Here is a 16,574-nt window from a genome sequence, read left to right as displayed (position 1 = left end):
TGAAATAGCAGAAATACCTTCACACTACGGAACTTCTATGGCTCTTCCGTTCAACAATCTCTCCGGCATTGGAGCCATCATCTGTTTTCTCTTCGGTAACCTTCGGTCACACTCTCGGTTGATTTTTCTCTAATCGGCACACTCATTTCCTCCATTACCCGGGCGGCACGGCGGCGGGCTGCTTCCCAAAACAAATACACATGTGCGGCTTGGCACTTGTGCTGTATGTAACAAGTCACGTGACGTGCCGCTGCGGCTGTGATTGGTTCGGCTCTGCACTACTTAATTTGGATTGGCTGTTCTTTTTATTCTTTTTTTTTAAGAGAACAAGAGCGGTGAGGCCTATCGCAATAGTTAAATTTTTCTATCGAGAAAAAGTTATTTCGCAATACATATCGTTATCGTTCTATCGCCCAGCTCTATTTAGACGTAACATTTAGATTTTAATATAAAAAGTTACAAATATTGTTGTAAATGTTGTAAAAATTGACTCAAAAAAACGTGTTTTTCTCCAATGAATGCATCGGAAGGCAACTTGGGGTTAGTATATTGCCTAAGGATATTTTGCCACCCCATGTAGAACTGAGAAGCAATTTATCCAACATCCAGGAATTTTCCTTTCCCTGTGTAAGAGTTCCAAGGAAACCTGGAATCATGCCAGGCAGAAAGCCAGCAAGTACAAACAAGTACATTAAGGGCATGTTCTTGTTCTTCTTGTTCTCTAAAACAGACATTTAAGACACTGTTGAATTAAAGGATGCCAAAAAGGAAAGAAAGAGAGAAGCAAACATGGCTTTAACACAGTTGTTGTTACTTCTGTTTTGTTTCTGCTGTATTTCTGCCGCGAACACTTCAGGTAAGTTTGAAAATACTGTGATGTCTTGAATTGGTTGGTCTCTACTCATAAAATCCAAATAAATTACTTATTGTTATCTGTGTTAGAACAAATACAAGACTAATTCAAAAAATGTTTTGGTGAATGCAATAATTTTCAATAGAAATCCTGACATAAAAAAGTGTACTATTTCAAGAACAATGTTAGATTTTAAAATGGACAAAACTGTTTTGTGGTGAGACGATTCAAGCTTTCAAAATCTTTTTTAAAAAAAACAAAATACTGCATTCTCCAGACAAGAGTTATATTTTTATATTTTCTAATGATTTTTTTAAAGATTTCCCGTTTTGTTTAGTGTCAGTTAGTGTCGAGAGGGGGATTATTTTTGTTTTAGTTTCAATTTTTTATGTTAAGTTTTAGTTCATTTTGAATGGCTTTCGGTGTTTGTTATAGTTTTTTAAATTATAATTATTGGATGGAGGGCATATGTCAGAAAGCAAAGATGTTTCATCCATATTTTACCTTAGTTTTAGTTTTATTTTAGTTTCCAACTTCACATAATTGTTCAAATTTGTAGTTTTTATTTCATCGTAATTATTTAAAATGCTTTTTTTTTCACATCCATGTTTAGTTTTAGTTTAGCTTTAGTTAACTATAATGACCTTGGTACAGACTAAAAAGGAAAGCAAACATCAGGCATGTTATCAGCCCTTAGTTCAAAAGCCTGCATGTATAGTCTTGCACTGATGGCTATGGCACTGGCAGCTTGCACATCTGAAGAGGAACATTAGTGTTGAAAGGTATACACAAATTTTACATCAGATTATATTCACCATGTTCAGAAATTGAAACTGTGATATGCATTTCCTTTTAAAATATATTTGAGATAATGTTCTTGGGTCTGTCAAATTTGTGCACACGTAAAGGTCAGACTGAGTTGTTGTGACCAAACAGCAGCATCCGAAGACTAGCCTCATCAATGTTATTTTGGATGGATGGATGGATGGATGGATAAGCTTTATTTGTTGGTTGCAGTTGCTTGCAACTGAGATGAGAGACCTTTAATTGGCAAACCATCCCAGTCGCTGAGCTTTGTGCAAGTTTTAGGGCAAAACTAGACAAGAGAAGACTTTGGATGTGTTTTAATTCTTTTGTTTAAAAAGTAAATTCAGCGGACAAACAGATTTAAAACTGCGTCTGTTTCTGATTTGTAAACTCTAAGAAAATGTTACCATCATAGTTTTATATCCAGCAAATAACCTTTGATTTCTGTTTTTTAGAATTCACTGACAAGTCTATTTTGTTTTTAAAACAGGAGCGCATGGAGCATCTGGAGCAGGTTTTATTTTTGTTAATAATAATTCACCACATAATTCATCAAATAAAACATCTTTTGGACTTTCAGAAGAGGCACTGAAGTTTCTAACTGGCACTGTGTCCATCATCCTTTTACCTTTCTTCTACACGCTGGTCTGCTCCATCAGTGTGCCAATTAACTTCTGTGCCGTGATTGTCTTTGCTTGGGGGATCCGTCCCAAGAAGCCAGCTGCAATCTATATGGTGAACCTGGCCTTAGCTGATCTGCTCTTTGCACTGATGCTCCCCTTCAAGATCTCCTACCACTTTGAAGGCAACAACTGGAAATTTGGCCCGTCGATGTGCAGCGTGGTCACTGCTGCCTTTTACTGGAACATGTATTGTTCTGTTCTTCTCATAGCTTGCATCAGTGTGGACCGTCTGCTTGCTGTAGCTTACCCTATAGCATCTCTTACTTGGAGGAGCCCACAGGCTGCAGTCATAGCCTGCATAATCATGTGGATGCTATCCTTCGCTGGCTCGATTCCCCTTTTTACCATCCACCAGACATTTTACGTCAGTGAGTTGAACATCACCACCTGCCATGATGTCCACTCTACAGATAAGATCGCCTGGTTAAAGACATACTTCCTCACCATCTGCTGTGTCCTCTTCTTCCTGCCTCTGCTCATCACAGTGGTGTCCTACGCTCAGATAATCTGGTCATTGAGCAGAGTCCAACATGATGTTCCAGGAACATCACAGAGGAGAAGAAGAGCAATGGTGATGACATTGACTGTGCTGGTGATATTTTTACTGTGTTTCATGCCCACAAACTGTCTGCTGCTTGCACACTACCTGCAGTTTAACACCGAGAAGAGCCAGAAGGCACCTGATGGCTCTTACGCACTCTATCTGGTGTTTCTGTGTTTGGGAAGTCTGAACTGCCTCCTGGATCCCCTGCTCTACTACTTTGGATCCTCCCAGTGCCAGAAACGACTATCCAACATGGTCAAGTGTAAGAGCATTACACAGCGCAGAGATATCACTCAGTCAGCAACTTCTTCATGGAGATTCAGGAGGTCTGGAAAAAACATCTCCACCAGAGGGGGTTCTTTTCAATCAAGCCTCAGAAGCCAAAATAAGAAAATACTACTCCTCTGAGCTGATATTTTAAATGACTCTTAGCTGTTAAAGTTATAAAATAACATCAGTGATTTGTCATGAAATTTCAGAAGCTGTGAACATGAGCACGTAGCTAGCAGGAGCGTTTAGAGTTCTGGGCATATCATTCTTCATGATCAGAATGAACTGAATACCTTCCACGGCTATCTCAACAGAAACAGCTTTAAATCTTTGTTTCATAGACACACATGATCAGTCACAGATGCCAAAAGGGACACTGACACCAATCCTCAATAGGAGAACTCATGATGGTTCAGGAGCAGTCAGGCTTACCCGGGTGAGATGTGTTTTTATGTGTTCAATAAATTCTACTTGTATCTTTTAAGATGTGAATATTTATTTTTAATTATCTAGACCAGTTAGTGCAGATTAAGTAAAAAACCTTTGAACTGGTATATGTTAAAAACTGATCCAAATCTAGGACATATCGTAAAAATAAACAAGATTTTTCCACTGCATATAAAAAATAAGCCTCAAACATCCTCCCTCATAGTTCCATTTGCTGATTTTGATCTGAATTATATTTATCATTATATCTACATTTATACATCGATTTTCCTTTCTTTTTTTTTCTTTGTGTCAAGCGTATGCCAGTGCTGAGGGGAAGTGGAGGTAATGATGGATAAGGTAAATCAACAGAATGTCACATTCCTGGGTCTGTTGACCCAGCGTTTAAGTTTTAGTTTATTTTGATGTTTATGTTTAAGTTCATTAAGTTAGCCAAGTTCATTTCTTTATTAGATTCCCCTTGTGTCTTCTTCCCCTGTATTTAAGTTTCCCTCAACCTTTATGTGTTTCATGTTTGCATGTCTTTGGTTGAACTTTTATATGTCTGAAATAAAGGGTTATCATCATCAACTGCAGTAATATTAATGCAGTAATATTAAAGTGCCACCATTTAGGTTGATCAGATAAATATGTGGGATCTGTACTATTCATAATAAACCGTTTCTAATCAGAAGTTTGTTTTGTTTTTTAAATTTAAATTTTAAATTTAGTCGCCACATGTGGGGTTACCTGCTGTCGTGACCCCTTGTAATCAGGAAGTAAAATATTAGGAATTGCTCTGACATCTGCTTTCTCTGTATATCTCTATACTTCTTTTTAAGGATGATACTATATGGATCTAAACTCGCCTGTGCACATGACTTCACCAAGCCCGCTAATAAAAAAAACTGTACCAGTCTGCTTCCTGATTGTGGGATCTCTGGGATTTGTAATCCCCACTGTTGTGTGCATCATAACCTATTTCTCTTCACACACAGGATTTTCAGTTTAGAACAATCATGCTCGCTAAAGACTTCCTGGAATGCTCTTTAGAGTGCATGTTGAATTTAGGTTGTATGTTTGTTTATTTAGAGTAGAGTTGTTTTCACTAGATTAACAGTGTTCCAAAGTAACCTGGGACCAGGCCAGGCAGGAAGCCTGAAACAGCAGGTACAAACAGGTAGGTTTAGGGTGTGTTCTTCAAGGCTGGAACTGTTAGCAGACATTTCAGTTGGCTTTAAGGAAGCCAAAAAAGAAAATATAAAACTGATATATAAATAAAATTAAATTGAATTATTGTCAAACTCAACATGACTTTTTTTTTCTTACAAAGATACGTTTTCTCATTTTAAACATTTGATATCTGTTCAATGTGAATAAACTATGGGTTTATGAGATTTGCAAATGATTTAATTCTAATACTATTTAAATTTTACAGTGGGTCATAATTTTTATATTTTCTTTTAGAATTGTGGATATATATTTTAACAGTTATTTTTTACCCAGTGTTGTTGTTTCAGTTCCCCGTGGATGATTTTTAGCATTATGATCAATGTTTCAGGCTAAAACGTGTCAGATAAAAATGAAAAGACACCCCAGTGTTATGCCTCAAAATAACTCATCTGGCTCAGTCAACAGTATCAAACCCAGTGATACTAATTTATCAGGGACAAGATGAGATAGAAGATAGCCTTCATTAGCCCAAGACATGGGGAAGTTGTTACAACAGCAAAGTAGACAGGAATAAATAGATGCAACTTACCTAACAACAATAATATATTGCAAAAATAGAAGAAAATATACACTATACAGGGTAGAAGAAATATAATTTAAATATATGTACATAAACATTAAATGTGTTTTTGTGTATATGATAAAATGATACGGTTTACTAGTAGCAGGAAAACAGATCGTGTCACAATGCAGTGGTTGGCTGTTATTAGCTGCAGGTATTGTGTACTGCACACTAAGATATGTACAGACCACAGTCTGTGCATATGTGGTGTGTTTTCACATCTGTACATTCACTGCTCAGTGCAGCAACCTGTCACTGAAGGAACTGCTCAGTGCTGTCCGGGTGATCTGTCTGGGGGTGGGAGGTGTTCTCCAGCAGGGATGACAGTTTGACCACCATTCCCCTATAACTGGCTACCTCCACTGGGTCAAGAGGGTGTGTCCAGTCAAGTCATGTGAACACCTAGGTTCAGTGGTGTAGGTAGAGAATGTTTGTGCCTGCAGCAGACACTCCCTGTGGAGTGTCTGCTGCAGGCACAACTACTCTACTAGACACACAACAACAACAACAATCTTTATTTATAGAGCACATTAAAAGCCAGGGGCATGCCAAAGTGCTTTACATGAAACAATAAAACAATAAAATGATTTACACTAAAACATCAGAATCATATAGGTGTGGGATTATGTTCACAGGTAAAAACCACTAATAGGAACAGTCAATAGCACACAGCTGTAGCAAAGAGAACTGTACCATCATACACAGTGATAGAGGACATAGGCAACGCAACAATAAAATAATAAAATAATTAAGACTATAACGTCAGAGTCATATAAGTGTGAGATTATGTTCACAGGTAAAAAAAAACACTAATAAGAATAAACTATAGCACAGAGCTATAGCAGAGTAAAGCTGTAAAGCTGAACCATCAAACACAGTGATGGAAAACATTGACAGCACAGGACAACGCAAAACAACCAGACACATTAGAACATTAGAACAACACACTAGAAGCAAGGCGAGAATTTAACTGGTAGAAAAAGCAAGTTCAAACAGATATGTTTTAAGCCGTGATTTAAAAGATTGAATAGAATCAGACGCCCGGATGCCAATCGGGAGACTGTTCCACAGCTCAGGTGCAGCTAGAGCGAACGCTCGATCACCTCTAGACTTCAAGCGAGATCTGGGCTGAACCAACAATGACTGTGAGGAAGATCTTAAGGCCCTCGTAGGAAGATATGAATTTAAGAGTTCCTTAAGATAACTTGGCCCTGTGTTATTAGTAATTTTAAAAGTAAACAACAGAATTTTAAATTGAATACGAAATTTCACAGGCAACCAGTGCAGATCAGCAAGGACGGGAGTGATGTGAGCAAACTTCCTAGTTTTAGTTAGAATGTGTGCAGCGGCATTCTGGACTGTCTGTAATCTATGTAAAAGGGTAGAGTGGAGACCATAATAAAGTGAATTACAGTAATCTAGTCGTGACGTAACAAAGGCATGGATAAGCTTTTCCAAGTCATTGTGCAGGATGTAATGTTTGGCCCTGGAAATAAGGCGAAGTTGGTAGAAACTAGATCTGACGACAGCAGATACTTGTTTGTCAAGTTTAAATGAGCTGTCAAGTAGCACACCCAGATTCCTAACAGTGTCAGGGAAAGAACTAGTGAGAAAACCAAAAGCATCATGAAGTTTGGCACGAAGAGCGTCACTGCCAAAGATCATAATTTCAGTTTTCTTATCGTTAAGGATAAGAAAATTTGCCAGAAGCCATTGCTTGACCTCACACATGCACTCTCGAAAGTTACTCACGGACATAGCTAGATCATCATTCAGCTCAAAATAGATCTGGATGTCATCGGCATAATAGTGAAAGGCAATGTGGTATTTCTCCAAAATGACACTTAAAGGAAGCATATACAGTGAGAACAGGGTAGGGCCTAGCACAGATCCCTGGGGAACACCACAGCAAACAGGTACAGCGGAGGAGGAGGAGGTAGCCAAGTGAACCGAAGAGAGCCGATCGGAGAGGTAAGATTTAAACCAATCCAAGGCAGTGCCCTTGATGCCTACAGTGTACTCTAGTCTCGCCAATAGTATGTTATGGTCAACCATGTCAAATGCCGATGAAAGATCCAATAGCACTAGGACAGAGGGGCGTCCATTGTCAGCCATTAGTAAAAGGTCGTTAAAAACTCGAAGCAGTGCTGATTCAGTGCTATGGTGTTGTTTAAAGGCCGATTGATATTTATCATTAATGTTATTCTCATCCAGGTAGGTCTGAAGTTGAAGCAGAACTACCTTCTCAAGAATTTTAGCCACAAAGGGAAGTTTGGAAATCGGCCTATAATTGGCATAATCATTTTGATCGAGATTACTTTTTTTTAGAACAGGTTGGATTATGGCATGTTTAAGAGCTGATGGTACATAGCCGGACAGCAAGGAGGAGTTCAATATGGACAAAAGACAAGGTCCAATTGTACTAAAACAATCCTTGACTATACGGGATGGAAGAACATCATGTACAAGATTAGTATTATTGAGTTTCTCAATTAGATGCTTCAGAGTAGAGAGAGAAACGGGTTCAAATTGACAAAAAGTAGTGGAACAATCGGGGGTGGGCATACGGTCGGTCACCAAAGGGAGGGTAGATTTAAGAGATGCGACTTTATCCAAAAAATAACTTGAAAATTTTTCACAAAGGCCCGGGGAGCATGGCAGAGGCATAGAGGGGCAGGGGTTTACCACAGAGTTGAAAATTTTGAATAAAATTCGAGGGTTGTTTCCATTGGTGGTGATAATTTTAGATAGGAAAGCAGCTTTAGCCATTCTGGCAGCTGATTGAAACTTCGAGCGGCTAACACATAAAGTGGAGATTATCCTTCCTCCACCTCCTCTCATCCCGTCGACACATACGTCGTAAGGCACGAACAGAATCATTTAACCAACATTGTGAGTAGGTTCTGGGGCGTTTCATTCTGATCGGTGCTACAATGTCAAGGATAGAGGAACATGTAGTTAATAGAGTATTGGCGAAATTCTCAAGTGTATGTGGGGTAAGACAGTCTGACGTAGTAAATGAAAAGTTCACAAAAGAATTAGAAAATTTCAACAGAGTATCGGCATTCACAGTACGCGTAGGACAAAGAGGAGCCTCAAAGCGTGATCCGGTGTTGCCAAGGTCAAGATCGAAAATAACCGGAGAATGGTCGGAAAGTCCAGTGTTTCTAATTTCCTTAATACATATATCCACATCGTATGAAAAAACCAAATCAAGGGTGTGGCCCTTAACATGGGTAGGCTCATTCACCCATTGGGTAAGATTAAAAGAAGCAGTTAGTGCTAGAAAATCGTTGGCCAATTTGTCATCCATACAACAGACATGAATGTTAAAATCACCAGAAATAATAACAGAACCATATTTAAAAAGAATGGATCCCAAGAAGTCAGCAAATTCAGAAATAAACATCTTGTGGTATTTAGGCGGACGATAAACCACAACACACAGAGTAGTCCGAGGGCCAGTCAATTCCAATAACTGGGCTTCAAAGCTAGAATAGGTTGGGGAGGGTAGCAGCCGTGCTTCATGTTTGTTTTTAAAAACCGAGGCTAGGCCACCACCTCTACCAGTGAGCCTTGGTGAGCTAAAGAAGGCACAGTCAGGAGGGAGAAGCTCAGAAAAGGGGATAAACTCACCCGGAGAAGTCCATGTCTCCGTCAGAAATAGAACATCCAGTCCCGTGGTAAGGAAAAAGTCATTTAAGAGAAAGGCCTTATTTGAAAGAGACCTAACATTAAATAAAGCCATCCGAGTCCGAGGAGCTAGGTCATTAGCGGTAGCCCGTCGCAGGGTGTTTAGATTGCTGTGTTGAACACCGCGGCCAGGCGGTGTAATCCAAGACCGAGCAGAGTGATAGGCCACTGGGCAGGTAGGATAGGTATGAGGGCCAACAGGGCATATCCAACGATGACTTAACAATTTAGCCGCAAAGCAGCTCCTGGAGTAGAAGATAAATCGTGACAGCTCACGACTTGTAGAAGGGTAATCCACGGTCTGGATCCTTACATACTGAGGGCGGTTGGTAAGATAGTCCAGGATCCATGTGGTGAGATGCACTCCAGCTTGTCTTTCAAATTTATGTCTGCGATAGTGTTGAAAGCACTAGAAAAAAAAACCCAAACATAATTTCGAGCTCTCAAAATGTAAAAAAAAAAGAATTTTTCAAATATTTATATGATAGTGCAGTGTGGTAGGACTTGACTTAAGCAGCCAAAGAAGTGCAGGAGACAGATACTGTCCAGTGAGCAAGTGATTTATTCACCATTTTGTGACCAATATTTACACAAATAAATAAAAAAACTCAACTCCATAATTAACTCAGTTCAAATAAACATAACTGAACTTAAATCGACGGAAATTAAGGTCAAACTGCACACAGCTACACTGACCTGATCCTTCCTCCCTGAACACCTGCGTTCATCTGTTTAAATAGTTCATTCACCCCTGTACTAATCGATTAAGGTAGGTAAGTCAAACTCTTCTATACTCCAACCTGTACTGCTACTCTTCCTAGCAATAAAACTCTAAGGTATAGTCAATACATATTACAACAAATCAATTTCCCTACTAACACTCTAAAGTCAACTTTATTAAATTACAAGGATTCTCCCCCTTCTCCTCCTGGTCTCTTCCTGTGACCTCAGATTAACCAGTAAGCTACAGTATAAATACAGGAAGTAAAGCCTTCCTCCTTTTGTTCCTGGAACACAGGTAGGTAAGGTGAGTTTAAACAAGACGAATTAACAGTTGAACTAAATAACATGTTAACTTAACAAACTTGTCAAAAATTGATTTAAACCAAGATGTGATGTTATATAATCTGCAAAAGTGCAAAAGATAGGCAAACATCTACTATCCAGGGTTTGTTTATTGCAGACTACACATGAAATATGGTTAAATCAAAACAAGAATGTTAACTAAGAATATGGACAAGTGGTACTCTCACCCATTTTGTCACATGCAGCATCAGATACACTGAAGGCTAGCCTCACCACTGTGCGACTTTGTGCAGTCAATTGGACCTGTAAAAGCTCAGGAAGTCCTAAAAGTGAATACCGTCTCCTTCTTGCAGCCTATCCCAGCTGCCAAGTGGCAAGGTAAACCCCGGGCAAGTCACCATTCTGTTCCAGGGCAACCATTTTTAGTGTTTATAAAACAAACACAGAAATAAAAAAAGAAACACAAAGGGGCTCTAACACCAACCCAAAAACTCATAGTGGTTCAGGAGCAGTCTTGCCCAGGTTATAAGCATTACTTATGTTTTCAGTAAATTCTACTTTTATCTTTTATGATGGGAATATTTCTTCCTAGTTATCTAGACCAGTTCGTGCAGTAACAGAAGCTTTTTATGTTTTTTTTCTCACAAGTCTATTATGCTGCATGTGTCAGTTTTCCTTCAGAATGCATGTTGAATTAATCGTCTGTTTGTTTATTTACAATATTGGTTTTCACTGTTCCAAGAAAACCTGGAACCAGGCCATCCAGGAAGATATTACTAAATCAACAGGTACAGCAGGTAGGTTTAGGGTCTGTTTTCTCAAGGTTGTCAACAGGCATTTCACACACTGTTGGTTTTAAGGAAAACAAGAAGGAAAAGTTTAAGGGAAGGGTTTGTAGATTTAAGCACAATAAGGCCAAACCATGTGCTGTAGCTGTACTATAGGGACATGTGTATTTATGCATTATTAAGACATCATTTGTCCAACATCCAAGTTTCACCTGTGAACGGGTTTTTATAATTATATAGAAACTTGATTTTATATTCATTCATGGTTTTATAATTATAAATTCTTTAGGGTAAAACATGTCAGAGAGAAATTACATACAAGATGAAGTTTCAGGGTACATCAAATTTGTTACTGTGTTTTAAACAAGGAAGGACTGAGAAGCAGTGACACGTCTTTCCTGATAAGTTTTTGTATATTGCCCTCTGCTGGTGGCAACCTTGCATTAATATTAAAGCTGTATTTAATTCATTTTTAAGAATAACGTCATATTTCTCTGCTGTCATCCGTGGCTCATCGTCCTTTTTTCTTTTTCTTGTCTTTTATTTTGGCATTGGAGGTAGTAAAAGGAAGGTGAATCGGAAGGGTTTTATTTGGAAATCTCCTCCCTAAAATTCAAGATTCTTTATTTGTCACATGCATAGTTATACCAGTACAACATGCAGTGAAATGTATCCTCACACGCTCCTCGACTGTGCATGACTGTGTTGATAGTCTGGATTTTTTTACTGTTGAGGAAATACAGGTTTACCTTAAATAAACAGTTTTATGATATTATCATTAATATGAGAAATAAAGGTACTGAGAGAATTTTCGTCTGGATCATCACTGTTCAGATTGTCCCTCAGATCTACATGGCTTCTCAGAAAGAAAGATTCAGACAAAAGGAACCAGTTTCACTATCAGGATCAGTGCAGCAATCAGCCATCAACAGCAAAGCTACCTCAACTTTAAATAGGAGCAAGGAGATGACATGATTGCAAACAGGTGAACTTTGCTCCTCCAGATGTGCAAAATTAAAGGGCAGAAACTCAGAATTAGAATGTCTTTATTGTCATTGTCACAGGTACAACGAAATTAAAAATGGTTCCCGATCAGTGCATCATCCCTAACAATATCAAAATATAAATAAAACAATAAAATTCAATAAAATCAAAAAATAAAATATATAAAATACTTAAAGTGCTAATAAGAATAGTATCAGCAAACATTCACATACATTCCCACATACATACTTCAGTCAGCGAATAGATTAATACGAGTGGCGTGATGGAGATTTTATTGTAGCAGTATTCAGACGTGTTATTGCAGTTGGATAAAAGCTGTTTGAGTTTACAGCAAACGCTGCAGTCCCCTGCAGGAGAGAGAGAGAGAGAGCAACAAAGAAGAGGGACAAATGGAAAGGACAAGTCAGCACAGGAGGATTTGGAAACCATACGAGATTTAATTTCTTTACACAACAGTCACTTCATTTCCCTGAATGGTATTGCCTAAAGTCACCTGCCAGGAAACTTACCTGTGCAGGCCCACAGTGCGTAGAAGTAGTAAATTGTGAGGCCGTTGGCAGCGCAAACGCATATTGATCACATTTTTCACATTTCACATTTTGTAAAAATGGGATTAGATCATCTGTCCTTGCTTTCATAACCTAAAATATGGCAAAGACAATGCTTAATTTATTTAATTTAAGAAGTGAGATCACAAATAAACATTTATTAAAAAATAAACATGAACAAATGATAAATAAAGTGAAGAAAGTAATGCCAAATTTACTGAGACTGAAAATAAGAGTTTCACGTTAGTTTGAATAAAATAAAAGCACTATTTTTTGCCACTGACAGCATGATAAGATACATACATGAGTGTGGAAAATGTTCTTCAGTATGTGTTCTTAATGTATCTGGCTACCGATAATTTTTTCCCACTGAGTAAATGGAGCTCCGAAGAAACCTGAACCAGATCACACAGGCAGATATGACGCAAACAGCAGGCACAAACGTGTCATTTAAGGGTGTATTCATTGAAGCTGGCATTTTAAGGAGACGGAAACCTTTAAGGAAGTCAAATAATTTCCTAACAAGAGAGCTACAGACATGGCTTCACCACATTTCTTGTTGTTCCTTCTCATTAATTTCTGCTGCATTTCTGCCTCAAATACCTCAGGTAAGCTTGAAAACACTGTTTTGTCTTGAACTGTTCAGTCTCTGCCCTCTACTCATATACAGAGGGAATATTAATATATTAATAAGATTTTGTTACCTGTCATTATTAATATTTTAAACTCAGTATCCTACACAGAGTCAGTATTTTTTATTTATTTATTTATTTATTTATTTATTTAAGATATTTATGCAATTATCTAGAGACAATCTACCTGCAACACATTTCAATCACAAAATAATACCTTAGCAGAAAAACTAAAGAAATGTGTGGTTGGTTCATTATTTCTTGATGATAACTATGCTCCTTGCCAATAAATATTATTTCTGTTGGAAAACCTCTTTCTGTCCCCCTAAACTGTCGAGGTCCACAACTGCAGATGCATGGAAGCAAAAATTCTTAACAAAAAGTGAGTCACTTAATAAGGCTGGTGAAACATACAAAACAAAAGGCAGGAAAACAGTAAGACAAAACTAACAAGAACTAAACAGGGAGAACTCAAATACTAAATGCTAAGGACATAGAACACGAAACTAGGGCATAACAAAACCTGAACATGGGAACTTGGATCGTGACATGAGAAGACCAGACGACGTGACAATGAACAAAGGGAAACTCACACAATAAATAAACAGAGAGGTGAGGAGGGGTGTGGAAACACACGGGGCGAGAGAGCAAGTGGACACAGAGGGACGAGAGCCAAAGGTTAATGACACAACCCCCTGACATAAATAATGCCAAATTTGTAAGGAAAATGCATTTTTAGGTTGAGCAACAGAGTTGAGTATGTGGGTTGTACTCATGCTGATGGTGAACAGCATATGCTGCTCTTCTTTAATGTCATTTGTCGAAGTAAAAACACACATTGGCAGTTAAACAATCTATTCTTTTAACAATCTTCTTTTAACAATCCAGTACTTCAGGGTGGAATAATCATACACAGCCACAACAGCCTATTTGGGGTCGGTGCACAAAAGAGAGGAATCTCAGGATGTGCCTAATGTTTTAAAATATTAACATGAAAGTAGTCTATTCTAGCGACAGGTTTATTTTTTAAGAATTCATTCATTCAACCTCCGGAGTTTCAGTTGCCTGTAGATCACGTCTTATAACTATCATGAATGTCTAAGGCTAAAAAGTGTCAAAAAGTAATGGCTCATGTTACAAGCTAGAGTGGCGCTTCAGAATAACAGCCAAGATACTAACTTTTCAGTAAAATGTTGTCAAGGCACTGGGTCATTTAAAGTTTTGTTGATTTAAATGTTCTATTCTGATTTGTTTAATATTTTCAGCATATTTGTTTTGTGTATTCTTGGCGTATTTTCTATAGCTCTCAGTTTCTTTAGTTTAATCCCTCCTTCAGTCTTTCTTCCTTCTGTGCCATGTCGTCTGTGTTTGCTTTATTCATGTTTCTGTGTTTTACCCATTTAGTTTTTGGAGTTCCTCCTTTATTATGAGATTTAATGTTCCTTCTGCTTCCATATCTATATCTTAGATCACAGTGACAGTGTTTTTTTCTCCTTTTAGGCACTCAAAAAAATAAAACAAAGACACCAACTGAAGCAGGTTTTGCTGTCCTACCATCATCAAAAGAAAGAGTTACTTCAGAAGAGGCACTGGAGTTTCTTACTGGCCCTGTGTCCACCATCCTTTTACCTTGCTTCTACACACTGATCTGCTTTAGCAGTGTGCCAATTAACATCTTTGCCATAATGGTCTTCAATTGTTGGATCCGTCCCAAGACGCCAGCTGCAATTTATATGCTGAACCTGGCCTTAGCCGATCTGCTCTTTGCACTGATGCTCCCCTTCAAGATCTCCTACCACTTTGAAGGCAACAACTGGAAATTTGGCTCGACCATGTGCAGCGTGGTCACTGCTGCCTTTTACTGGAACATGTATTGCTCTGTTCTTCTCATAGCTTGCATCAGTGTGGACCGTCTACTTGCTGTAGTTTATCCCATTGACTCTCTGGCTTGGAGAAGCTCACGGACCACAGTCATAGCCTGCATAACCATGTGGTTGTTATCCTTTGCTGGCTCTGTGCCTCTTGTTTCCTCTGATCAGACTTTTAACCTAACTAAGTTGAACATCACCACCTGCCATGATGTCCACTCCACAAATAAGATCATCTGGTTAAAGACATACTTCGTCACTCTCTGCTGCTTCCTCTTCTTAATACCTCTCCTCATCACATTGGTGTCCTACACTGGAGTCATCTGCTCGCTGAGCAGACTCCAATATGATGTTCCAGAAACATCACACAGGAAAAGAAGAGCAGTAGTGATGACTTTGACTGTGCTATTGATATTTTTACTGTGTTTCGTGCCTACAAACTGCCTGCTGCTCGCACACTACCTGCAACTTAACACAGAGAAGAGCCAGGAGGCACCTGATGGCTCTTACGCACTCTATCTGGTGTTTCTCTGTTTGGGAAGTCTGAACTGCCTCCTGGATCCCCTGCTCTACTACTTTGGATCCTCGCAGTTCCGGAAACAACTATCCAATATGTTGAAGTGTAATAATGACAATAGCACTCATTCACCGTCTTATTTATGAAGATTCAGCAAAAGACAAATGCTGAAATCCAGTCAAACAGAAAAGTCCAGAATCAAGACCTCAGTTACCAGAGCGGGTTCTTTCCAAACAAGCCTCAAAAGCCAAAAAAGGACAAGCCAAACAAGAAACTACTAGCCTGACTGACTGTCACACTTTCATTGATTCTGAACTGTTATTTTAAAGTTATAATATAACATCAGCAATTTGTCATAATTTGTCAAAGCTGCTGACATAAGAGCATGTAGCTAACAGGAAGATTTTAAATTCTCTATATTCATGATTAGAATAAACTGAATACCTTCCACTTCTTTGTGAACCGGTCATGTCAACAGAAATAGTTTTAAATCTTGGGGTCATGGCTACACATGGTCAATGAGAGATCCTTTTAAGAAACAAGAAAGAAAACACCAGGAGAGAAAATATGCATTTACATAAACAATATACATTCCATAGGACAAGAGGTGGGGTCCAACCTGTGCAAGTTGCCCATCTCTTGCAAAGCTAACATTATGAGTAATTATATCTTAGAAAATAAAGACAACGTGTGGTTCAGGAGTTGTTGGTCTTGGGCAGTTCAGAAGTATTTTTTTCTGTGTTTAATAAACTGTACTTTAATCTTTTATTATGTGTATTGTGTTTTTTTTTCTTCTAGCTATCTAGAATTAGATGGACACAAATATAATGTCCCAGAGGTATTCTGTTGGATTTCAGTCAGGCGGCCGTGAGGTCTAGTCAATGGTATAAATTCTTTCATTCTGCAGGAACTGCCTGTATATTCTCACATTGTCTTGCACCACAAGAACCCTGCACTGTGAATCCCTCCATGGATATGCCTCCACAGAGCATCACTGACCCATTTCCAAATCTGTCATGCTGAACGATTTACAGGCAACATAACTACTCCATAGGAATCTGCTCTCATCTGTGAAAAGCACAAGGTGCAAGCGGTCGCCCTGGTATTTCTGGTATTCTA

General features: G+C 38.6%; 2 protein-coding genes across 2 annotated transcripts; both read left to right on the top strand.

Annotated features, from left to right (window-relative positions):
• The first annotated feature begins 743 nt into the window (after window positions 1–743).
• Window positions 744–4,862, top strand: LOC146571182 (proteinase-activated receptor 1-like). Its single transcript, XM_085281270.1, has 2 exons — window positions 744–856; window positions 2,151–4,862. The coding sequence occupies exons 1-2, from the start codon at window positions 790–792 to the stop codon at window positions 3,293–3,295; spliced, it is 1,212 nt and encodes a 403-aa protein (XP_085137396.1). The 5' UTR covers window positions 744–789; the 3' UTR covers window positions 3,296–4,862.
• An 8,047-nt stretch (window positions 4,863–12,909) lies between these two features.
• LOC146571181 (proteinase-activated receptor 1-like) lies at window positions 12,910–16,223 on the top strand. The gene is made up of 2 exons (XM_085281269.1): window positions 12,910–13,046; window positions 14,571–16,223. Exons 1-2 carry the CDS (start codon window positions 12,977–12,979, stop codon window positions 15,599–15,601), a joined length of 1,101 nt encoding a protein of 366 aa, XP_085137395.1. The 5' UTR covers window positions 12,910–12,976; the 3' UTR covers window positions 15,602–16,223.
• The last annotated feature ends 351 nt before the right edge of the window (window positions 16,224–16,574 follow it).

This window comes from Mchenga conophoros, linkage group LG7, assembly GCF_057382185.1.
Source record: "Mchenga conophoros isolate Kocher_MC1m ecotype Shallow Benthic linkage group LG7, M_conophoros_male_GT1.1, whole genome shotgun sequence".
Lineage (NCBI taxonomy): Eukaryota > Metazoa > Chordata > Actinopteri > Cichliformes > Cichlidae > Mchenga > Mchenga conophoros.
The sequence above is the reverse complement of the archived record's forward strand: the minus strand, read 5'-3'. Positions and strand labels throughout refer to the sequence as shown.